At 45.3% G+C, this 25355-nt stretch overlaps 1 protein-coding gene across 5 annotated transcripts; it reads right to left on the reverse strand.

The window, feature by feature from the left end:
- Nucleotides 1–17880: 17880 nt before the first annotated feature.
- Nucleotides 17881–24815, reverse strand: Rps15a (ribosomal protein S15a). 5 transcript variants are annotated; one of them, XM_006230097.3, is made up of 5 exons: nucleotides 24700–24815; nucleotides 23628–23765; nucleotides 23293–23372; nucleotides 18739–18824; nucleotides 17881–18010 (listed from the first exon to the last, which is right to left on the reverse strand). In XM_006230097.3, exons 2-5 carry the CDS (start codon nucleotides 23758–23760, stop codon nucleotides 17917–17919), a joined length of 393 nt encoding a protein of 130 aa, XP_006230159.1. In that variant the 5' UTR covers nucleotides 23761–23765; nucleotides 24700–24815; the 3' UTR covers nucleotides 17881–17916.
- Nucleotides 24816–25355: the final 540 nt, after the last annotated feature.

Here is a 25355-nt window from a genome sequence, read left to right on the forward strand (position 1 = left end):
AGCATATATTACATCACACACAATAATAGTAGGAGACTTCAACACACCACTCTCATCAATGAAGAGATCATGGAAACAGAAACTAAACAGAGACACCGTGAAACTAACAGAAGTTATGGACCAAATGGATTTAACAGATATTTATAGAACATGTCATCCTAAAAAAAGAAGATACCTTCTTCTCAGCACCTCATGATACTTTCTCAAAAATTGACCATATAATTGGTCAAAAAACAGTCCTCTCCTTGTATCTTTATACAAGGAGATTGACATAATCCTAGACAGATCACTATGGACAGAGGCTGGTCTTCAATAACATCAAAAAAACAGAAAGCCCACATATACATGGAAGCTGAAAAATGCTCTATTCAATGACAACTTGGTCAAGGAAGGAAGGAAGGGAGGAAGGAAGGAAGGAAGGAAGGAAGGAAGGAAGGAAGGAAGAAGAAATTAAAAACTTTTTAGAATTTAATGAAAATGAAGGCACAACACACCCAAACTTATGGAATACAATGAAAGCAGTGCTAAGAGGAAAACTCATAACTCTGAGTGCCAAAAAGAAACTGGAGAGAGGAATTTCTAACTAATAACTAACAGCTTGACAGCACACCTGAAAGCTCTAGAATGAAAGAAGCAAATTCACCCAAGAGGAGTAGACAGCAGGAAACTCAGAGCTGAAATCAACCAAGTAGGAAAAAAAAACTATACAAAGAATGAACAAAACCAGGAGCTTATTCTTTGAGAAAAATCAACTAGATAGATAAACCCTTAGCCAGACTAACCAGAGGGCAGAGAGACAGTATCCAAATTAACAAAATAAGAAATGAAAAGAGAGCTCTTGCTCTTGTTCTCTTGCTCTTACCCCATTTCCTCTTTGTCCCTTCTCTCCCCATTCCCCCCTTCTTTCCATGTGCTCATGACTCGCCTCTACTCTTCTATTTCCCTACTTCTCTCTCTCTCTGTGTGCCCTACTACCCTCTTAACTCTGAATGCCCCGAAAAAACTCTATTCTATACAAAAAAAGAAAAGAAAAGGAAAGTGAGAGGTCACAACTGAAACTGAGGAAAATCAAAAAATCATCAGATCCTACTAAAAAAGCCTATACTCAACAAAACTGGAAAGTCTGGAGGAAATGGACAATTTTCTAGACAGGTAACAGATAACAAAGTTAAATCAGGGTCAGATAAACCATCAAAACAGTCCCATAACCCCTAAAGAAATAGAAGCAGTCATTGAAAGTCTCCCAAAAAAAAAAAAAAAAAAAAAAAGGACCAGATGGGTTTAATGCCAAATTCTATCAAACATTCAAAGAAGACCTAATACCAATACTCTTCAAACTATTCCACAAAATAGAAAGAACACTACCCAATTTGTTCTTTGAAACCACATTTACACTTATACCTAAACCATACAAAGACCCTACAAAGAAAAAGAACTTCTGACCACTTTCCCTCATGAATATCAATGCAAAAATACTCAATAAAATTCTTGCAAACCAAATCCAAGAACATATCAAAACAATCATTCACCATGATCAAGTAGGCTTCATCCCAGGGGTGCAAGAATGGTTCAATATATGAAATCTATCATTGTAATCACCTATATAAACAAACTCAAGGAAAAAAAAAAACACATGACCATCTCATCAGATGCTGAGAAAGTATTTAACAAAAGTCAATACCCCTTCATGATAAAAGTCTTGGAAAGATCAAGAATTCAAGGCCCATACCTAAACATAGTAAAAGCAATATACAGCAAACCAGTAGCCAATATCAAACTAAATGGAGAGAAACTTGAAGCAATCCCACTAAAATCAGGGACTAGACAAGGCTGCCCACTATCTCCCTACCTTTTCAATATAGTACTTAAAGTCCTAGCCAGAGCAATTAGACAACAAAAAGAAGTTAAAAGGATACAAATTGGAAAGGAAGAAGTGAAAATATCACTATTTGCAGATGAAATGATAGTACACTTAAGTGACCCAAAAACTCCTACAGCTGATGAATAACTACAGCAAAGTGGCTGGATATAAAATTAACTCAAACAAATCAGTAGCCTTCCTCTACTCAAAGGATAAACAAGCTAAGAAAGAAATTAGGGAAATGACACCCTTCACAATAGCCAAAAATAATATAAAATACCTTGGTGTGACTCTTACCAAGCAAATGAAAGATCTGTATGACAAGAACTTCAAGTCTCTGAAGAAAGAAATCAAAGATCTCAGAAGATCGAAGATGGAGAGATCTCCCAAGCTCATGGATTGGCAGGATTAATATTGTAAAAATGGCCATCTTGCCAAAAGCAATCTACAGATTCAATACAATCCCCATCAAAATTCCAACTCAATTCTTCATAGAATTAAAAAAAGCAATTTGCAAATTCATTTGAAAAAGCAAAAAACTCAGGATAGTGAAAACTATTCTCAACAATAAAAGAACTTCTGGGGGAATCACCATTCCTGACCTCAAGCTGTTTTACAGAACAATTGTGATAAAAAAAAAATTGCATGGTACAGAAATAGGCAGGTAGATCAATGGAGTAGAATTGAAGACCCAGAAATGAACCCACACACCTATAGTCACTTGATCTTTGACAAAGGAGATAAAATGATCCAATGGAAAAAAAGACAGCATTTTCAACAAATGATGCTGTTTCAACTGGAGGTCAGTATGTAGAAGAATGCAAATCGACCCATTCTTATCTCCTTGTACAAAGCTCAAGTCCAAATGGATCAAAGACCTCCACAAAAAACCAGATACACTGAAACTAATAGAAGAGAAAGTGGGGAAGAGCCTCTAACACATAGGCACAGGGGAAATTTTTCTGAACAGAACACCAATGGCTTATGCTCTAAGATCAAAAAAATCAACAAATGGGACCTCATAAAATTGCAAAGCTTCTGTAAGGCAAAGGACACTGTCATTACGACAAAATGGCAACCAACAGATTGGGGAAAGGTCTTTACCAATCCTACATCCAATAGAGGGCTAATGTCTAATATATATCACGAACTCAAGAAGTTAGATTCCAGAGAATCAAATAATCCTATTAAAAATGGAGAACAGGGCTGGAGAGATGGCTCAGCGTGGTTAAGAGCACTAACTGCTCTTCCAGAGGTCCTGAGTTCAATTCCCAGCAACCACATGGTGGCTCACAACCATCTGTAATGGGATCCGATGCTTTCTTCTGTTATCTGAAGACAGCTACAATATACTCATACAAATAAAAATAATCTTAAAAAAATGGAGTACAGAGCTAAACAAAGAATTCTCAACTGAGGAATGCAGAATGGCTGAGAAGCACCTAAAGAAATGTTCAACACTCTTGGCCATCAGGGAAATGCAAATCAAAACACCCCTGAGATACCACCTCACACCAGTTAGAATGGTTAAGATCAAAAACTCAGATGACAGTAGATGATGGTGAGGATGTGGAGAAATAGGAACGTTCCTCCACTGTTGGAGGGACTGCAAGCTGGTACAACCACTCTGGAAATCAGTCTGGTGGTTCCTCAGAAAATTAGACATAGTACTATCTGAGGACCCAGCTATACCACTCCTGGACATATACCCAAAAGATGTTCCAACATACAACAAGGACACATGCTCCACTATGCTCATAGCAGCCTTATTTATAATAGCCAGAATATGGAAAGAACCCAGATGTCCTTCAACAGAGGAATGGACACAGAAAATGTGGTACATTTACATAAAGGAGTACTACTCAGCCATTAAAAACAATGACTACATGAAATTTCTTGGCAAATGGATGGAACTAGAAAATATCATCCTGAGTGAGGTAACCCAGTCACAAAAGAACACACATGTTATACACTCACTGATAATTGATTATTAGCCCAAAAGCTTGGAATACCTAAAAAAAATTCACAGATCACATGAAGACCAAGAAGAAGGAAGACCAAAATGTGGATGCTTTATTCCTTCATAGAAGAAAGAACAAAATACTCATAGTAGGAAATACAGGGATAAATAGTGGAGCAGGGGCTGAAGAAAAGGTTGCTCAGAGACTGACCCATCTGGGGACCCATCCCAGATGCAGCCACCAAACCCAGTCACTATTTCTGATGCCAAGAAGAGCTTGCTGACAGGAGCCTGATATGGGTGTCTCATGAGAGGCTCTGATACAGATGAGGATGCTTGCAGCTAACCATTGGACTGAACAAGGGGACTCCAATGGATGAGTTAGAGAAAAGACTGAAGGACCTGAAGGGGTTTGCAACCCCATAGGAAGAACAACAATATCAACCAACCAGACCCACCAGAGCTCCCAGGGACTAAACCACCAACCAATGATGGGAGGGACCCATGAATCCAGCCACATAAGTAGCAGAGGATGGCATTGTCCAGCATCAATAGGAGGAAAAGTTCTTGGTCCTGTGAAGGTTCATTTTCCCAAAGTAGGGTAATGCCAGGGCTCTGAGGTTGGAGTAGGTAGGTAGGAGTGGGAGCATCCTCATAGAAGCAGAGGGAGTAGGTGGGGGTATGGGAGGGGGGAGGAGATAACATTTGAAATGTAAATACATAAAATAGCCAAGAAAAATAAAATTTAAAAAAGAAGAAATAAGAAAATACTGTCTGTTTTATCTGTCTCTCATGGGAAAAAAGTGATGCTCTCTGGGGGAAAACTCGGTTTAAAGTGAGACCTAGAGGAAGACTAAGGATTAAGCTAAAAAGAGGCAAAAAAAAATCATTCTACACAGTACTTGGTCATTCTATGCACTCTGGGGCGAGAAATGAGGACATAGGTTGCAAAGCATAGCAAGAAATTGAGCATGTAGCATGCCTGGAACAGACAGGGGCAACGGAGGAAATGGGAGCAACAGGGCAGGTGGGGCACATGAAGGAGGAGGTGGAGGAGAGAGAGGAGAGAAAGAGAAGGTGGAGGAGAGGAGAGGAGAGAGAGGAGAAGGTGGAGGAGAGGACAGGAGAGGGGAGGGGAGGGAAGGGGAGGAGAGGAGAGGAGAGGAGAGGAGAGGAGAGGAGAGGAGAGGAGAGGAGAGGAGAGGAGAGAAGAGAAGGAGGAGGTGGAGGAGGTGGAGGAGGTGGAGGAGACTGAGCTGAGAAGCTGACAGAGACCAAAGGATGGGGGCTCTCTTGGGCACGTTGGGCTTATTGTCTTGGTCCTCGAGTCACTGAAGTATACTGAGAGAGCACCTTCTTTGATGGAGAATCAGAGAATGAAGCAGAGGAGACAGCTACGAAGTTGCAGTAGTCATTAAGTGACAGGTGGAGAGAGGACAGAGCTGAGACACTTCAGAGTCAAAGCAGGGGCTGCACCTTGGTACAAGGTTAAGGCAAGGGGTGGGTAACCTGGGGCACATCCTTTATTCAGGTGCTTTTCTTTTCTTTTAGATTTATTTTTGCTTTTATTCATATGTATCTGTGTATCTCTGTGCACATTTGTGCTCCTGTGTGGGGGTGCCAGAAGAGACCAGAAGAAGGTGCTGAATTCTCATTGATCTGGAGTTACAAGCAGTAACAGGCTACCCAGTATAGTTTGGGTTCCAGGAACTAAACTTCCATGGGTGCTCTTAACCAGTGAGCCTTCTCTCCATCCCCCACTCCTCCCCTCCATCCCTGCTTCTTCTGCGCTTTAGATGGAGTCTCACTACATAGACCAGGCTGGCCTCAACTCATAGCTCCATCCCCTGGGTACTAAGATTAAAGGCACGAGCAACCTCTCCCTCCCACATGTAAGCACTTCTAATACTCAGATCCAAGCAGACCCTGCTGGCCTCTGCCAGACTCTTCCTGATCCAGAAGCTTGGACCCATGGAATTATGGATGCCGAAGGCAGCTTTCAGGAGGGCACAGTGTCATACTCCTATAATCCCAGAATTTTCAAAGTGCAGCCAGAGGGAGGATCAGGAGGTCAAGGTAATCCTCAGGTACATAATGAATTCCAAGCCGCTCTAAGCTGCATGAGACCCTGCCTCAAAAGAAGAGGAGGGGTGAGGAAGAAAGAGAGAAGGGGAAGAGAGGGAAGGGAGGAGGAGCTGCTGGGGAAGAAGTTAGAGATGGTGGGGGCACTTTTCCGCTCACCCTGAGATTTGACATATCTCAAACCAAGGTCAAAACGACACCCCTGCCCTCCACATCCGACCACCTAAACCTCAAAACTCACTCTCCAGTCATGCCCCCCAGTGCCAATGACAGGGAAAATATACAGCTATAGGATGCAGACCCAGACAGGAAGTGTCCTGACCTGGTCCTCTGTATAACTGAGCCTTAACACCTTAACATCCTCCTTCCATGAAGGCACCTCCTTTCTTCACATATACTTCTTTCTTCCCACTGAATAAATTGTGAGCTGTTTATTTACAGGGACCGAGCTATTTTCATTAGCGAGTGAGGAGGAAGGGTCGTTAACGGTGAGTCACACTTGATTCCCACAGTACAGAGTTGTCTTGGGATTCAGGGCCTCAGCCTGCTGTATGGCTCCTGTATTCTGGTCAGAGCCAAGTGTCCAGAGCCAACAAAAAAGTATTAGTCATGTTGAGACTTGTTGCTACAGCTCTTGGCTCTAAAACTGAACCTTTATCCTTCATTCAGAAGACAGAAAGTACAATGAGTGGCTAGAATCCCAACCCATGCATGCCTAAAATCCCAGCACTCAGGAAGCTGGGACTGAAGGACTGTGAGTTTAAGACCAGTCTGCTACAAAGATAAACTCTCAAATGGGGACAGGAACAGGAGTTGTGACAGGAACTTTTAATCTCCAACTTACTTCCTGTGGCCCTCAGATTCACACACACCCCCATGCATACACACACCTGCTCCTTTGCAGAGTTACTTGAGTGCTCCTAACCATGGACACATCTGCAATGGATAGTCTTGGGCTAATATCTCTGAGCAGGGGTGGCCCCTGTGATCTACTTACCCCAAAGAACGTTGGGGACCAGCACCAGCTCATTGCCCCACTATGTGCCCCCTCTGTCACCTCCCTTCTTTTTGAACAGGCATGGGGGGCTACGTGCATCCTGTTGGGAGCCCAGGCAGTGGATCAGATACACCTGGTTAAGTCTCAGCTGTGACCCAGTTCACTGTGTGGTCTCTTGCCAACCTCTACCCATCTGAGCTGTCCATCTTCCTCTAACATGAAAGCCTGCTCATTGCCAAGTCAAATAACACATTCCCAAACTATCTCAACTTTACATGGCAGATGAAGGGGTTACAGCATCATCCCAGTCCCCTCTGCCTTTTAAAGGGTTCAGGGCCTAACAGGTTCAGGGCCTGTGGACAGGTCCTTCCAAAGGGTTCTAGACTGATGCCTTCAGGAGAGATATGAAAGTGCTGTCATTCAAATGCACTGTCTTCCGAGAGCCTGCCTCAAAAGGCGTCTAAGAGAAAGGGGTGGACAGCCCTGCGAGGTAGCCCAGTCTATATTCTCAGCACTCAGGAGTCAAGGCAAGAGGACTATAGGCAAATCCTATCAGAAAGAAGGAAAAAGTATGGGGAGGGGGGCAGCATGGGGGTAGCAAGGCATGTCATTTCCTTGAGTGCTTGGTCCTACAGGGCCTAGGAGTTAGTTCACCAAACGATGGGAGAAAGCAGCTACAAAAGGGGATGACCAGGTCCTGGAGTGCTGTGAGCCAGACAGACCCAGGCCTTCTCAGTGTCCCTGATAAAAAGACAAAAGGAACAGTAGCTCTGTGTCCTTGTCCAGGGACCAGGATCTCAAGAGTTACAGTTTTGAATCCTGAGGACTCAGCTTTTGCATGCCCAGCCCCTGAATGGATGAGTGGGTGGGTGGCAGGTAACTGGGTGTACAGATGAGAAGGAATGGGTGGGTGGGTGGATAGGCAAGTGGTGGATAGGATGCGATGGGTGAACATATATGATGTATATATACATATGGGTAAATGGGTTTGTCAGTCGCAAGACCACTGCGCTCAGTCTCTGATCCTCCGAGCTGTCCGGTGCTCCTTCTGTGTAACACTACTTAGCTAGCTTCCCACTGGCTTCGTCCCATTGTGTGGTAGCTTCCCACTAACTCTGTCCCATTTGCTATTTTCCCTGCAAACAGTAAGATGCTGTAACTCTCACTAACTTGCTGGGCATGAGACATAGTTTGTGGGAGACGTTCCTCCCAACCTCAGCTTTCCTGGCTTCTCTTTGATCTTCTCAGCTCCTTGTCTTTCTCAGGACCCTGTCACTGAAGAACAAGCTGCTGGCCCAGGTCCCTGGAGGTCAGAGGGCCCTGCCTTCCATACAGATAGAACTTCTCCTCATGATGCTGGTGAATCCTTAAACCTGTACCCTGTGCCTGTCTACCTGGCCATGTCTAACGGGATAGCACAAACTCAGTGTGACCCAAACCATGTGCTGAATGACCCTGTGTGAGCTCAGGGTGGGCTAGCAGGCAGCTGGACTACCAACTTTGCAAAACATGCCCATCCCTCCACTTGCATAGCAGTAGAAAGCCATGCATAGCTGAGTGGATGAGCCCTCGGGGAAGGAGGGGGAAGTTAGGTGGGTGAGAAATGAGAACGCAGGTCTGGAATGTAATGACGTCCCTATGTCCCTCTCCAGAACCTTCCGAGAGCCAGCCAAGCTCATACAGGCCTAGCTTGCTTCCTGCTTGTTATTGCTATGAAAATATTAATTTATTTATCCTGCCATCACAATTTTTTTTAATTTAAAAAAAACTAAAGCTTTTGATGTGCTACAGGTCACAGCATCCCTCTAAGGAAGCAGAGCCCCAGGGCTAGGAAAGCCAGGAGTTAGCAGGAATCAGAGTCGTCTTGGTTCTCCCCCAGGAATGGAAGCAGGGGTGGGCAGGAAGAAGCATTTGGGGAAATTTTATTGAGATCGCAAGGGGCAAAAATGCCTCCAGACGATTATCTGGTTTATATTAAAAAGTGCAGCAGAAGAGAAAGTAATATTAAAACTGGGAGGCAAAGGATGAGCAGCACAGCCAGGTCTAGCAGTCATTAGCACTGAGCCAGAGACGAAAGCAGCCCTGACTCCCAGGCACCTGCAATCCCAGCACTTGGACACCATGAGCAAGAGGGTGGCAAGTTCCAGGCCAGTCTTGCCAACAAGGTGAGGCCTTGTCTCAAAAGCACAAATGAACCAGAGAAAACTGTACATTCAATAAAAGCAGTATTAGAGCTGGACATGACGGCACACACCAGTAATGCCACACTTGGTAGTCTGAAGAAAGAGAATCGCAAGCTCAAGTACAGCTTGTATCATATAGCAAGATGCTCCAAAGGAAGGAAGGAGATGAGGGAAGGAGATGAGCTATGACATGTATTAGCATGTATGGTATGACATGTATTAGCATGTGCTGTGCTACGTGCGTGTGTGCATGCATGCACATGCGCATGCTCAGAAATGTTGCTAGATGAATAGGTGATGGGTGGATAGCAGGTAACTAGGTATATAGATGAGAGAGAATGGGTGGGTGGATGAATAGATGAGTGGTGGATAGGATGGGATGGGGTGAATATATATTATATATATGCACGTCATACATATATATTTACATATATATATTATAGGTGAATGGGTGGAGAGTTAGGTAGGTAAATGGGTAGATAGATGGATGGGTGAATGAGTGGGAGGGTAGGTAGTGAATGGGTGGGTAGATGGATGAATGGGTGGGGTAGGTGAATGGGTGGATAGATGGATGGGTGAATAAGTGGGTAGGTGGGTGGGTGAATGGGTGGATAGATGGGTGAATGGGTGGGTAGATGGATGGGTGAATGAGTGGGTGGGTAGGTAGTGAATGGGTTGTTGGGCACAACCTATCCTCCAGTCCTCAGAGCAACCTCATGGTGGTGGTGGTTTGAATGTGAGGGGTCATATATTTAAATGTTTAATGTTTGATTCCCAGTTGGGTAGAACTGTATGGGAAAGATTAGTAGATGTGACCTTGTTGAAGAAAGTGTGTCACTAGGGTCTAGCTTGGGGTTTTCAAAAGCCCTGATCATGTATCATGTATCGTCCTTCTCTCTCTCTCTCTCTCTCTCTCTCTCTCTCTCTCTCTCTCTCTCTCTCTCTCTCTCTCTCTCTCTCTCTACTTGCTATCATGTTCCCTGCCATGATAGTCATGGACCCACCTTCTCAAATTGTAAGCAAGTCACAGTAAGTTCTCTTGGTCTTCAAACTTTGTTGCAGCAGTAGGAACGTAGTTAAGACAAATTCTCTTTGACCTGAAGGCCAACGCCAATGATACACACCCTCCCTCCTTCTGAACTTTCTCCCTGTGGCCATAAATAATCTGCCTCATCGCACAAGGTTTCCAGTACAGTCACGGGTTAATGGGAGCAAAGTGTTCTAGGACACTTGCAGTCCTGTGCTGTCCCCTAGTGGAAATTCTGTGAAACTGCAGAGGATACTTGATGCACTCCTGGGAGCCTGGAGAGAATTTAACAAGGCTCATGATGGACTGATAACTGGTTTTAATTTTTTTTATTTAATTTTTTGATTCTTTGATTTCATACATGCAACCCAATACCACTCATCTCCTTGTCCCGACCTCCCCACCAAAAGAAAAAAACCTGGTGTGGAAGCTACAGTATGTCAGTGTATATAGCCGTTTGTCCACACTTCTTTGCTTGCAAATGTTCATTGCAATGAGTCACTTGTCTGCTTCAAGGCTTCTGCTACACTGTCAATACTGGAAACCTACTAAGACTCCTCTCGGATATCCTGTTGTTGCCCTGTGTCATGGAGATCCTGCAGCTTTGGATCTGTAGGACTTGCCCCTTCATGCACTCACCAGTTCACGGATGGAGTTGATATTGGGGTAGGATGACTCAAGGCCCTGGATCTGGGCCTGGGTGGTACCTGAGCTGGTCACCTGCCAGCTCTCCTGCACCTCTCCAGGTAGCTCATCCAGTGCTGCAGCTGGCGAGGGGCAAAGCCAGTTCTCCCACCCTCATGCTCTTGGGCCAGCTCTCACTTGCCACAGGTGGTAGAGTGAGGGAGGGACCATGTCTCCCTTACCATGCCACCACACAACAGCTAAGTGGCAGGGTCAGCTCTGCCATGCTCACACCCTTGGGGCCAGTTCACCCACAATTCCCACTACCAGGGCCAGCTCTACTGTGCTTCCTAGGTGAGGTGTGGGACCTACAGCTGGCTAGGGGTGGGTGGGGTGAGCTTTCTTCTCACCCTCAGGACCAGCTCTTCCAGTGTTCCCAGGCAAGGGATGGAACCAGTTCCGCACAACCCCCATACAATGACAGGGCACCAGGCAGAATCCCAGACCAGGGACATCTGTCTAGCCTTTGGTGGTACTGCAGGGCCAGGGACAGACTCTGGTGACAGCCCAGGCCAGGACCCTTAGGTGGTATTCAAATCAGGCTCCTCGATTCCCCAGTTCTGCCTCTCTTCTTTGTGCCCACATTCCTCTGCCTTTCTCTTCCGTCTACCACTTGCTCATCTTAGCGGTGCTCAGAGCCTCTGGGTATCTGGGGTCCTCTTAAGAGTGGTCTCAGAAGTGCCCTGCCCATGCCGTGTGGCACCAGGTGGAAGTTGTTTTGGGCACGGTCTTGAAATCGTTTTTGAAAGGATTGGGTTAATTCAGATATGCAGAACTTGGAGTAAGTGAGCAGTGTGTACATATCCAGTTAGCCAGGGAGGCAGGAGGCAACCACCGTGAGCCTCCATCTGGGAGTTTGCGTCCCCACTCATTACACACCCAGGGCTTCCCCTCTCCTCCCTATAGGCTTCACACCTATGGCGTATGCCAGAAGGTTCAACCATACACAAAGCTTCCTCACACAACTGTTAAGACTATTAAGCAAGAAAGACATCTGTAGGAAGCTAATTAGGAAACCTTCAGAACAAAGAAATTGCTGAAGAAACTGACCATGGAGAACACTAGAACAGGACAGCTTAGAAGAGCCCAGGCGGAGACACTGAGACTCTATCAAGGTTTCTAGCAACCTGCCCTAAGAGCAAATTGCTGCATCCAAGGGTCAGCCTCCTGCACACTGTGTGCCCCACTTGGGGGCTTTAAGCAGCAGTCAAGCAGGGTGACAGACCAGGAAGTGTGACATAGCCAGTGCACAGCATATTCTTAAGGCAGCAAGAAACCAATGTTGTATTCTTCCAAGTCCGGCTGCTCACCACACAGCAGTCTAATCAGGTGTAGATTGGGCAAGTTTATTCAAAAGGTGACTACTTCAGAAGCCATCTAGACAAGAGCTCTCTTTTGGGGGATAGGGGGCAAAGGAACAAAAACCAAAATCAACCAGGGTCTCAGTCTGTAGTTGAGTTAATGGGAGAGTTACACAGGGTTATGGCAGGTGCTCCCAAATTGTCGGATGCCTTCCCCCACCAGGCGGGCTTGCAGGACGCAGCTATCTCACTGTCCTGGCAATGACACATGGAAGGAATGGGGACCTTCTAAAGAGCCCATCTCATTTGAGGCCAGCTCAATATAGAAAGGGAGAGTTGCAGGACAGCCAAGGCTACAGAGAAACCCTGCCTTGGAAACAAAGTACCCCTCACCCTAGCTTCCTGGACTCTTAAAGAAGGTAACACCAGAAGTGTAATCTCCCCAGGAATCCCTTGAGAAGAAAAGGCTTGGGTGTGGTGCCAGCCAACCCAACAGGAGTCTTGTCTCCAGAGATTCCACACAGTGCCCCAGACAGCCTACAGGAGACTAAAGCCTGGACAGTGATGGAGGTCAACAATGCAGAACCACACCTTGGCCAGGAATGCTCAGCTAGGACAGTGAAGTCCAACTTTGAGTAGGTGCTTTGCTCCCTTCCAGTGGCCATGTTGAATAAATTCCCCCTTTCTGTTTATCAGTAATTTGACTCTTTTAATTGGCTTACTGAAAAAGTGGTGGCCAAACATACCTTGTTAGGACTCTCTTAATTCTGACAACACAGTGAGATTTTTCAGTCCTATAAATCAAAGATCATTTCCTCTGGCTGGTTCTGTCATTCCTTAGGCACACATCACACAGCCCGGGAGGTTTGAGAGGTACCTGTAGTAGGTCCTCTTGCTAATAACCAAACTCAGTAACGGATGAAAAAAATCCCTAAGGCTTAAACTCACTCACCCAATCAGGGCTCACCACCTGAAGACAACTTTGTAACCAGTGGGACACCTCAGATGCCTGGCCCTCAAGGTGCCACCTCAGTGCTATTGAAACTTTGGATCCCACCTCTCATTCTGCAGAGAAGAGCAGCTCTATTGTGGCCTGGAATCTGGATGACCTAACGTTACCAGCTACCCAGGGCAGAAGGACTAAAGCAACTGGGCCTGCCAACCACCTGTCAGGAAGGCTGATCCCCCAGAGGAGACAGGAGGACTAACTGTCCTGCTAATGGGCTAACATGCTTTTCCCTCACAGAAGCCTCTCCTTGAGGTAATGAGGCTGCACTGTGAAACTGTCATGCAGCCTATCAGTTTTTCTGTTAGGACTCAGAAAAGCAAAACTTTTTTATCTCTTTCTCAAATACTGGCAGGCTAAACGTGCTTTTCCAGACTCTCTTGGTCTTTCTGTGAAGTCCCCTCTCCGTCCCCCATGTTAATCATGCTGGCCTGGCTTTTTCTTTTTCCCTTGCCTGGCAGCTGCTGAGACTTACAGCAGTGTTCTTCTCTTACACTTGTATGTAATCAAGCTGTTCTCAACTTCCCTTGGAGTTTGTTTCACAACTTTTAAAAAGTTTTACCTTTTACTCACACACATGTGGAGTCCCTAAATCAACATATAAATAGCACTATGCACACTGAGAAACCACGCTCTCGCTCTCAGGCACGCGCATGCACACACACACACACACACACACACACACACACACACACACACACACACACACACACACACACACACACGAGGCCATAAATTTGAGAATGAGCAAGGTGGGAGGGAGGAGCACATGGAAGAGGTTGGATGAAAGGCACAGAAGAGGCCGATATAATTATACTTTACTTTCAAAGACTTAAGAAAAACTCACACACATACATACCCGTGTGTGTATGTACATGTACATGTGAAGGCCAGAAGAGGGTGTCAGATTTGCTGGAGTTATTGGTAAGTGAATCTGAATCCACAGAAGAGCAGCAAATGTCCTTTACAGCCTAGTCATTGTTCTAGCCTCTAAATTATTTTATTGAGGACTAGGAACCCAAAAAGGAACTTCAGTTTCCCCCATAGCATCAGTTCAGCCCTGACTTCACCAGGAATGATGGTGAGTCATCACCTTTGCTATCTCTAGTCTCATTTCTGCTGACTCACAACTCCTGGTCACTCAAGTTTCTGCTGACTCATGATTCCTGTCAGCTCTTACAATCAGAGCCTCTGCTGACTCCAGACTTCCATTATAACTTCCCTTCCCTTCATCCATGCTCCAGGCCCCAAATACTGCTTCTCTTACCCTCATTCATCATCTACAGAAAAGGATCTCAATTTTCTCAATCATCTCTCATAACCCTGGTTATTGGATTTCCAACATGGTAGCCTCACCAGCCCCCATCATTATCTGTGCCTGCTCTTGGGTCAGAGTACAAAAGTGGGGAAGAGTAATGAACACCCTGAGGGGCTGTGGTATCAGGGCCGCAGATACACGGCAGGCAAGTGAGTCCAGACTCCACTGCAGACTACAAGACTCACCCAGACTCAGAAGATTAAAAAACAAGTAAAATAGTGTTGTGCCAAGCACCACTTCACTTTACAGCTTATCACAAGCCTGACCACAGTGCTAGAACATAGCCTCTTTGTACCTATTTCAGAGAAATGAAAACCCATTTAGAAGGGATAAAAAGCATACTCAAATTACACTTCAAGCAACTGGCAGGATAAGATCTGAATGTGAGGCTTCTTCAGTAGGGGCTCAAAACCATTGTAAATGAAAAGCCCATTACACAATGTTGGGCCATACAGCATATAGGCTCAGTAGACAAAGGTGTTTGCTGCCAATCCTGACTGGATCCAGTGAAAAGAACCATTTCTCACAAGCTTGACATCAACCCAAAAGCTTACACGTGCACACAATAGTTTACTAAGTAAACAATTAAGGTTGGCCGTGGCTAAGAACACTTAGGTTAGCCTATTCAATCTAAAGCAACCCTGATTTTATACTGAAGTGATAATCCCCTGCACTGTAACTTGCTGTACCATCATGACTACCATGGTGGTGGGTCCTGTGGACATGCCATGCAATGCAAGCCCCTCAGGAGGATTATGAATTCAAGGCCAGACTAGGCCATATTGCAAGACTCAACTTTTAAAAGGGAAAAAAGTGGAATGGGGCTCAGCAGTTAAGAAAAATAGCTGCTCTTACAGAGGATGTAGGTTTGATTCCCAACACCTATTTGGGGCTTAAAAATTGTCTTGTTAACTTTAGTTAAAAGGGAATCTAAGGTGGGAGGAAGGGGTAGATGAAAAAAAAAAGCCAGCCTATGGGTTTGACATCAGGTATCTCTCAAGTTGTCAGTCTCTGGGACACTGGAGGCATAATCTGCATAACTTAAGGTTCAAATTAGTCAAGAATTTCTAAGATAAACTAAGGATATTGCAGGGAGAGGTGCCATCCTTAGGGGAAGGTAAGAAAGATGCTAAGACAGGCATACTTATAAATCCACTGGCTGATTCTTTATCCTTTAGCTAAGAACCTACATGTTTTTACAGGTAGGTAGGTAGGTAGGTATATAGGTGGATAGACAATGCAGGCATGAGCTGGAATTAGCTAGCTGACTTACCCTCCAAGGAGCTACTACAGTCTGACAGTACAGTCCCTGCTGTCTAGGACCCATCCAACAACTTCATGACTACCAAGAGGACTGCAGAATCTGGTCCTGACTATCCAGGCCAGAGCACATTAGGCTCTTAATACTGTTCTTGTCCCTTCAGACTTTTTTTTTTTTTACTGACCGAAAGCCCAAGTTAAAGATATGGCCTGGGTGACTATGCCCCTTTAAGAGGAAGGGTAACAAATCACTTTCCCAATGGCTGGTGGGTATTAAGAACTGACGTGTCAGGCAGGCACAGTGGCTCACACTTTAATCCCAGCAGTCGGGAGGCAGAGGCAAGCATATCTCTGAGTAAGATCAGCCTGGTCTACAGAGACAAGACAGCCAAAGCTACACAGCAAAATCCCACCTCAAAAAATGCAAAAATAAAATACAACAAATCTTAAAAAGACCAGTCATCACAGGACATAAATCTACAATCCTAGTGTTTGGGGGGCTAAGGTAGGAAGATTTTGAGTTTTTTAATTTGGTTAGCCCAGGAAAAACACTAACATTGTCTCTGAATTTAAAAAAAAAAGTTTGTTTGAAAGACACGGAGAGGGAAGGGGCCTAGAATCAATGCCTGTGTAGCTGGCAAAGTCAAGGCCCCTGAATTGCAGTGTAGCCTGCTAATCTACAAATGAACACTGAGCAGGCTAACTCCCCATACAAGGAGCAGGGACAGAAACCATGGGCCGGATCAAGGACTCAATACCCACTCCAAGGAAAATCTCACTTATAAAGATAAGAGGATTACTTGACTATGAAATTTGCTTAACAACTGAATAGGAAGCTAATTCTGATCCCCAAGGAGAAAGACAGCATCAAGTAATGGGAACTGCCATTTCCCCAGAGCCAGTAAGCCAGAACCTGAATTGGATTTCTTACAATACCAAACACTGACACTGGATTTCCTCAACAACCAATGGCCAGACTAGCAGACTTTCCCATGCTCCTCCTTCCCTCGGGATCACCTCCAGGGAACTCAACTGAGCCACCTGCTTATGGAAGATGATGGCAATGATGATTGAGGCAGCTCACCCCGCTAGGCAAGGCAGGAGCAGCGCCAAAACAAACTGCCTCACAGCAAATGTCACTATTTTTGTCTCGGCAGCTAGTAACCAGTAGACACAGAGGCCTTGTAAACTCTTCCCTTGTATGGACAAATTATCAATTGATCTGAGGAAAGGTTACGGGTAGAGATCCCTCAAATCAGCAGGTAGCAGAGCAGAGCTCACCAGCATAGGACACAACAAGTTGTGGTATTTTCTCAACTAAAGCAGGTACATGATTTCTAAAGATAAATCCAAGGAGCTTCTGTTGTTCTGAAGAGCCATGAGGGTGCTGAGTGACCCCCCCCCCCAATATTTAACACCTATTTTAAAGGTTAAGGCTAGACTAAGTCCACAGTTCACAGCCTCTGGAGCTACTAGAAGCTCTAAGGGTGAAGTCTCTGGGAAACCGAACTGGATACTGAGACCCTTGCTCTTGATTTATTCTAAGACACACAATACCCACCTGAAGGTGTCTGCCCACCAGACACTAACCACAGACACAGTGAAACCAGAGCCACACCAATGTTTCATTGTATGTATCTTCCACAGTAACAGAGCTAACAAGTCACCATGCCGGGCATGGTGGTGCTTACCTTTAAATCTGGGAAGCAAGGAAAACAGATCTCCTGGAATTACCCGGGAACCCAGCTCAAGCTCCAACCCTTTGTCAACCTTTATCTGTATGGTTTCTCAACTAGACTAGGAAGACGACCTGCACTTCCAACTGACTTGGATTTTATTTTATCTTCCAGATTGAGTCTTAATACCCAGGAAATGGCATTTTTCAGGGTTGAAGTCAGAGTCAACAGTAAAGTCTACCAAGTGTGGGTGATGAAAGGGGACTGTAGGCAAAGACTCAGGCAGAAGCCCCATGCATGTCATTGGCAAATAAACCAGATTCACAGCACATTCAAGGGGCCACACTGTCATTAACCACCTTATACAGATGCTACTGGCATACAACCCAAGTTTGGGGTGAAAGTGATGCAACAAGGGCTTCCTTAATGCCACCCAGGAAGACAATGGTCATGTTTCCAATATCTATGTCAAACCTCGCAGCTGGGAGTACTCTGCTACAAAGATTCAAAAGTACTGACCCTGAGCACAGTCCACAGAGGCTTTTTATTTATGCTTTACATTTAAAAAAAGAATCCCAGGATTTTCCCTCCTGTATGTTTTCGTCTTGCCTCTTCATGGTCCATGATGCCAGCCGAGGTCGTCAGCACAATGAAACTATGGAGGAAACAAACACACTAGTAACTATTCCAACCATGCTTCACTCTGCTCACCACCACCCTTAACAATGCTCAGTCTGCCTTCCTGGGAAGATGCACAGGGACTGTTACTGACTAGAGGGCAGTGCCCAGGAATGAATCCTAGAACCAAAGAAGATATAGATTCCAGCTACACACTGCCCTAACTTCCAATATCACTGGGAACTAAGCTTAAAAAAAAAATTAGGAGGCTATAGATATGGCTCATAGGTTAAGAACACTAGCTGTTCTTCCAGAGAGGTCCTAGGTTCAATTCCCAGCAACCCCATGGTGGCTCACAACCATCTATGAGATCTGATACTCTCTTCTGGCCTGCACGCATATATGCAGGCAGAACACTGTATATATAATAAAGCTTTTAAAAAAATGTGGCATGGTGGCACAGGCCTTTAAATTCCAACACTTTGGAGGAAGTAACAGGCAATCTTTGAATTCCAGATAGTAAGAAGCTATTCTGAAACAAAAGGTATTGAGCCAGTGAAATGGCTTAGAGGTAAAGATGCTCGCCGCCATGCCTGAATATCTAAAGTTCATCCCTACACCCACATGGATGAAAGGACTAAAGTATTTAAGTCAAACTCCTTAGGAAAAGACAGCTACAAAAACAAAGAAACCTCAGTTGGAGCCCAGCCAAATCCCAATTTTCCAAAGCATTGACTTTTAATTATACATACAAAGCCAACTCACCCAAACTGCCGTGATGGGAGCAGATTGTTCTGCCACTTCTCTAGGTCTTTGAGTTGAACATCAAATCTAGGGCTTATAACTCCACACTGTAAAAGGAACCAACGATTAAATTCTTTACACTTTACCAAAGAAGTCTTTCATAACTGAACAGAATTGATTCAAAACCAATCATCCATATTTAACAGGCACCTATTTCTGTATAAAAATTTTTCTATAAATGACATTCAACACACTAAACAGGACGTGGCAGCATATGCCTGGAAACCTGGTACTCAAGAGGTTGAGACGGGAAGACTGAGTTCTAAGACAGTCTGAAGTACATAAGATGATCCTGTTCCAGCACGTATATAACATACCACCCTCACAACATGTATGTACATCCACACTCTTGCCTACAGGAGCCATGTCCAACAAGTATAGCCAAATGACTTAGTCACATAGTTGTGCTTGGAAAATTAGCCCAGAACAAATCATCTCATTATAAGGTACAGAGACTAAATAAAATTACTGTCAAATTTTCATTTCTACAGTTTAAGAGGGCTACAGCTCAGTAGTAGCTTGCTGCTCACACACACCGCCTCCAAAATCCATCTTTAAGTAAAGTTGTCACCAACAAATTTATGAAGAAAACTAAAAGCTACAACACAGTACATCTAAGAAATCTAAGTAACAAGTGCCCAGACTGACCTACCCCCCACGTACACTGAGGGAGGCTGACAGCAGGCAGACTGCAGTATTTTTACAACTTGCCCATTTCTGATACAGAGACAACTATCCTCCACTTTAATCACTGACTTCAGCCACAGAATCAAGTAGGACACAGAGAGCACAGATGCATATTACATTCAATAGCCCAGTGCACCTCAGATTACTAGCCCCCTCCTCCAAGGACCCAGGGTGCTCATACAGGACAGCCATATAGAATTGGCAAAGGCCTTCAAACTGCTTCAGGGTATACCTCCCTAAAACAAAGACTCATTCTGACCCCATCCTTCCACTGTTCCAATATCATGTCTGCTGGCTGTCATGAACTATAACTGGACCTTTAATTCCAACTGTGTAACTCTCCAGAGGAGACAGCATGACTCTTGCACAAGTAGGAAGGAGATGAAGGCCAGGAACTGTATCTATAGACTCACCTTATGCCCAGCATGTGTAAGCCTTCTCTTAAGGACAATAGGCACTGTCCTGTATAGGGTCAGGGAAGTTCACCTATGCTCTACCTGCACCAGCTCTCCCACCTCTTATAGGCTAATTAACTGGCCAAAGACACAAGCTAGACTAAAGCTTCCTAAAACCAAGGAAACTGAAACAGGACAGATACTCTCCCACTTTAAAAGCACACCTGGGATGTGTTTTCACTGGAACAATTAGAAACAAAACAAATGGCTCAAAACTAGCCTTGCCAAATTCTCACCATCTTCAAAGACCTCAGAAGAAGTTGTTCTAGGGTTTTGCTGCTGTGAACAGACACCATGACCAAGGCAACTCTTACAAGGACAACATTTACTTGGGGCTGCTTACAGGTTCAGTCCACTGTTAAAGCAAGAGCATGGCAGCATCCAAGCAGGCATGGTCCAGGCAGAGGATCTGAAAGTTCTATATCTTCATCTGAAGGCAGCTAGTGGAAGACTGACTTCGAGGCAGCTAGGGCGAGGGTCACACCCATAGTGACACACCTACTCAAACAAGGCCACGCCTAATAGTGCCACTTTCTGGGCCAAGCAAATACAAACCAGCACATTCCACTCCCTGGCCCCCATAGGCTTGTTCAAGCACATGTCTATGGGGGCCATATCTAGCCATAGCATAATGAAATGTACATTTAGGGGTTGGGGATTTAGCTCAGTGGTAGAGCGCTTGCCTAGCAAGCGCAAGGCCCTGGGTTCGGTCCCCAGCTCCGGGAAAAAAAAAAAAAAAGAAAAAAAAGGAAATGTACATTTAGTCCAACTTCTAAAGTACCCATAGTCTATAGCAGTCAACAATGTTAAAAGTCCAAAGTTCAAAGTCTCTTCTGAGATCCATCAAATCACTTAACTGAAATCCCCAAATCAAGACATTCCTGATTCCAGCAGGGCAAACTCTGCATCTCCATGTCTGATGTCAAAGCAGTTTTCAGACCTCCAACTCCTATTTCATCTTTGTCACTGCAACAAACTTCTCTCCCTGGGTTAGTTCCACTCCCTGTTAGCAGCATTCCTCAGGAGAGGAATCTCTGAAATCTAGAGGTCTCAAAGGCAGCTTCAATGTTACAGCTTCCTGTTTCAATGTCTGCGAGCCACACAGGATCTTCTGGGCCCCTCCCAAGGCCACTCCTGCAGCTCTGCCCTCTGTAGCACCTCAGGTAGACACACTCCACCGCTGCTGTTCTTGGTGGTCATCCCATGGTACTGACATCTCCAAAACATGGGAGTCTTCCACTGCAACTAGGTTTCATCAATAGTCTCTCATAGGTTCTCATGGTATCAAGCCTCAAATCCTTCAGTTCTGGGCTGTCAACTAAACTGGGCTGCACCTTCACTGATGGTGTTCTAATGTATGGCCTCTCTAGGACACCTTCATGCCTTCAAAACCAGTTGACTTACACATTACCAAGTACAGCTGTAACATAAAGTACAACCATGACTACCTCTGAACACAGCTTCTTTGTGCTCTGAAAACACTCCCCAAAAGATTTCACCTCAGTGATGCTGGTCTCTTCTTAATCACCATTAATTTCTTAGTTCCAGCTAACCAGTATCAGTAATCCCAATAGTCCCTTCTATTTTTCAGAGCCACACGCCCCATGCTGAGTTCTGCTGCTTGCTGGGGCTGGAACATATCCTCCTTCTATTACGTTAATACCAGCTTTCTGTTGTCCAATTCCTTCACTGCCTAAGCTTGGCTATCCTGGAAACTTGCTGTGTAGACTGACTTTGAACTCAGAGCTCTGCATGCCTGTCCCCTAAGCACTGTGATTAAAGTGTATGGTCCACCAAACCTGGATTTAAAATTTTCTCCACCTAGAACATGCTCTGTCCCAAACTGGCCTTGAACTCAGAGATGTGCTTAGTTTAAAGCCTTGTACTACCTTGCCTGGACCTCTATTTAGCTGGCTGGGATCTTTAGTTCAATTTAAATCCTTGAACACAGGATTCACCTCCATTTCACTTCACAGCCCCTTTAATACTCCAAACACATACTTTATATTTTCCTTTCTCAGCTTGCTATGCTTGTTTAAAATGCTCTTCATGGGACGTGATGGGCCTTTCTGAGGCTTCCTTTGACAATGCAGTTAATCTGAGTCTCTTCACTCTTCACAAGGGCAAAAAGCTGCCATGTTATTCACCAAAATAATACAACAGTCTCTAGGTCACATACTGAAGTTCTTCTCCACTGAAACCTCTTGGGCCAGGTCTGCACAATTCAAATCACTCTCAGTAACAAAGTCTTCCATATTCCCGCTTAGGATAGCTCATTAAGCCCCACTTAAAGCATTCCACTGCTTTCCAAATCCAAAGTTCCAAAATCCACATTTTACCAAACAAAAGTCATGGCCAGGCCTATCACAGTAATACCCCAGTCCTAGCAAGCTCTGGATATTGAGATCAACTTTTAGAAGAAATCTTCAGAACAGCAATCTCACCAACTTAACTACTGCTACTGACCTGGTGTTTTACCCCAGGACTATGGATAGCAGCAGCTCTCAACCTTCCTAATGCTGCAACCCCTTAATACAATTACACTGTAGTAACCCCCAACAATAAAACTCCCCTGCTACTTCATAACTGTACTTTTGCTGTTATGAACTGTAATTAAGTATCTGTGTTTCTGATGGTCTTAGGCCACGACCCCTCTGAAAGCCATATGGGTACTAGAGGACCTGCTTACCTTGTTTACCGATCAGAAGGCTAACAGGCTCAGCCACACCATCACCAGCTTATTGTCACTGCCCCAAAATGTTATTAAACCATGGAGCCAAAAGGACAGGAATGAGATAGTATATTTAGCTATGTTGATGACAATTAAAACTGACAGGCAGCCTAGATTTCAGACAGCTACAACCTACAGCAACAAACCCAGGCCCATGAACCCTCTACTGCTTAGCCATTTACTCAAAAGACTAAGTTTTATTAAAAACCATCACACCATTGAACGTGTGCATCGTATACCTTTGATTCAGCAACTTGACAGAAGTATTGACCTCAGAGTTCAAAGCCAACCTCTCTACTTAATGAGACCCCATCTTGAAAATATAACAGACCTTGCATACCACCATTACAAGATTGTTATTTATGTACTGAGCCATGGTAAGCCAAAGTTCGAGCCACTGACATCAGTAGTCAACTATCAAGTTAATTCCCCGTGTTAGCAGAGTTTAGCTCTATCCCTGCACAAAACCAGTAACTTGAGCCAAGTAACCAAAGAAAACAAGTGAAATGTGCATTAAAAAAGCATAACCTTAGCCAAATTCCTTAAATTGGGGATGTGGAGCACGGATGTCAACAACTCGTTAAGTTACAGACAGCTGCAATTTGAGAATCAAGACATGTCTCTTTCATGAGTCTTACGTACCTTGTTCAACCTTCCTGTGAGGTTCACAACAATCTTCCCAGCTCTGTGATCATCAATGATCTCGAATTCACCAATGTAGCCTGTAAATCAAGTGACTAGCATCAAACCAGACATCAATTTGAGACCTAAACCTTTATGCCCCCCACAACACTGCTTTTTTGCCTACTAGATTTTTCGCTCATCTGATTCTCTGCATCAGGATTCCGAAAGCTCTGTATCACATACAAATTTTGGTGTTAGCATCAGCACCCCCATTCTTTCCTAGAATGATGAAAGAACTTTCTCTCCCTCCCTCCCATGTCCAGCACTGTCAAAAACCTAAGACACCAACTCACCATGCTTCATCATCACAGTTAGGAACCGAACGATGACTTTGGAACACGGCCTGATGAGGACCTGGCGTTTGCCCCTCTTCTCCGCGTTGTTGATGCTCTTGAGAGCATCTGCCAGAACATTCATTCGCACCATGGTGACTGTGGAAAGAAAACGCCGGGGTTTGCTTGCATGAAGACGCCCAAGCATGCCTCAGAACATCGCCTTCCTACTCCCACCATTAGCTTTTCCTAGGTCTAAACAACATTACCACTCGCAGGAAAAAAACTCTACAATTTACCGACTGTTCGGCACTGGTCTTCAGAATCTATGCCCCCAAGACACTCTTCATACCACCCACCACACTAATAGCTGGAGAGAAAATGACACAAGTCGAACTTCGTTACACAGAATATAACCTTAGAAATGGTGGGAACTACCAGTTAGCCAAGTGGGGGTGGGAGGGCTGTCATTAGGGAAAAGCTTTGGGTTAGGGTTAGGTTTTCAAAGCTAGCAGTGTCAAGATGTTTACGTGACTTAACTCTTTTTCCGGTAACCATTTAACAAACACACACACACACACACACACACACACACACACACACACACACCAAAACAAAACCCAACCCTTACGGGAGCAGAGGCATAACGTGACAGGGAACCCAAATGGCCTCTTGCACGGCCACGACGTATAGGCTACCTCCACGGCTCCTCAGGACACTGCCAAGGCATGTTTTACGCGCGAAGAGTAAACCACACTAACTTCCTTAACTTGGCAGGGAGTGGCTGAGCCGAATTCCCCGTGCCGACCCTGGCCACGGCCGCGTGGGACACTCGGGACTCCACAGCACCCGCAGACACGAGAAGCTGCAGGGCCCACGCCGGCTACCGTCCCCGCCCGCCCAGGCCGAGCCCGGCCTGCTGCAGTGGGCCGGCTCCCGCAAGGTGCTACCCATAGCCCCCGACGCGGGCAGACAGAGGATACGACCTCGGCAGGGGTCTATAGGCCCGCGGGACTCCGAAACCGGACCTGGGGTAAAGCGATGGCACAGATGTCGAACGGATGAACTCGGATCTTAAGGAACACTCACTTACCGGTGAGAGAAGATGGCAGAAAGAGAATGGGAGGAGCAAACGCTCGGAATTATGGGAAGAGGAAATGCCATCGCGAGATTTTATGGACACACACACACACACACACACACTCTCTCTCTCTCACACACACACACACCCACCCCCCCACCCCCCCACCCCCCCACCCCCCACCCCCCCACCCCCCCACCCCCTTGGGCTGCATGTAGCTCTGTGTAGTCTGAAACTCGCGGCAGTCCCCCTGCCTCATCCTCTAGGGTCTTGGCATTAACACCACAGCGGGTTCTTGCATTTAGTTTTGTTTGAGACAATGAAACTTCCTAGGTAGCTATGGCTGGGCTGAACCCTGAAGACCAGGCTGACTTCTAACCCCTGCCTGCCTCCTAGTGCTGGGCTTAAAGGCGTGCACCGCCACACCTGGCTTTTTTGTTTCGATCAGTTTGGTTTGAATTTGGCTTTTTGAGACCTGTAATGTGGCCCATGCTGTCCCCAGAATCATGTTAATCTTGACTCAGCCTCTGAACTGAGGTTATTACCATGGTCCACTCCTCCTGCTCCTTCCTCTCCTCCTCCAGGCTTTCCCTCCTCCTCTCCCCTCTCCCAGGTGATCTGTCCACCTCACTCACCTGGGAACTGGGTTACACCTGAAATGAATCTAT

The sequence above is a fragment of the Rattus norvegicus genome, chromosome 1, assembly GCF_036323735.1.
Source record: "Rattus norvegicus strain BN/NHsdMcwi chromosome 1, GRCr8, whole genome shotgun sequence".
Lineage (NCBI taxonomy): Eukaryota > Metazoa > Chordata > Mammalia > Rodentia > Muridae > Rattus > Rattus norvegicus.

Bases quoted from the DNA above. Each gene is read 5' to 3' on its own strand.
- Rps15a (XM_006230097.3), bottom strand. From the start codon at position 23,760: ATGGTGCGAATGAATGTTCTGGCAGATGCTCTCAAGAGCATCAACAAC. The intron at 18,825-23,292 runs GTACGTAAGACT...TTCCTTTTACAG, and splicing joins TCACAGGAAGGTTGAACAAG to TGTGGAGTTATAAGCCCTAG. The intron at 18,011-18,738 runs GTGAGTTGGCTT...TTTCCTCCATAG, and splicing joins CTCCCATCACGGCAGTTTGG to TTTCATTGTGCTGACGACCT.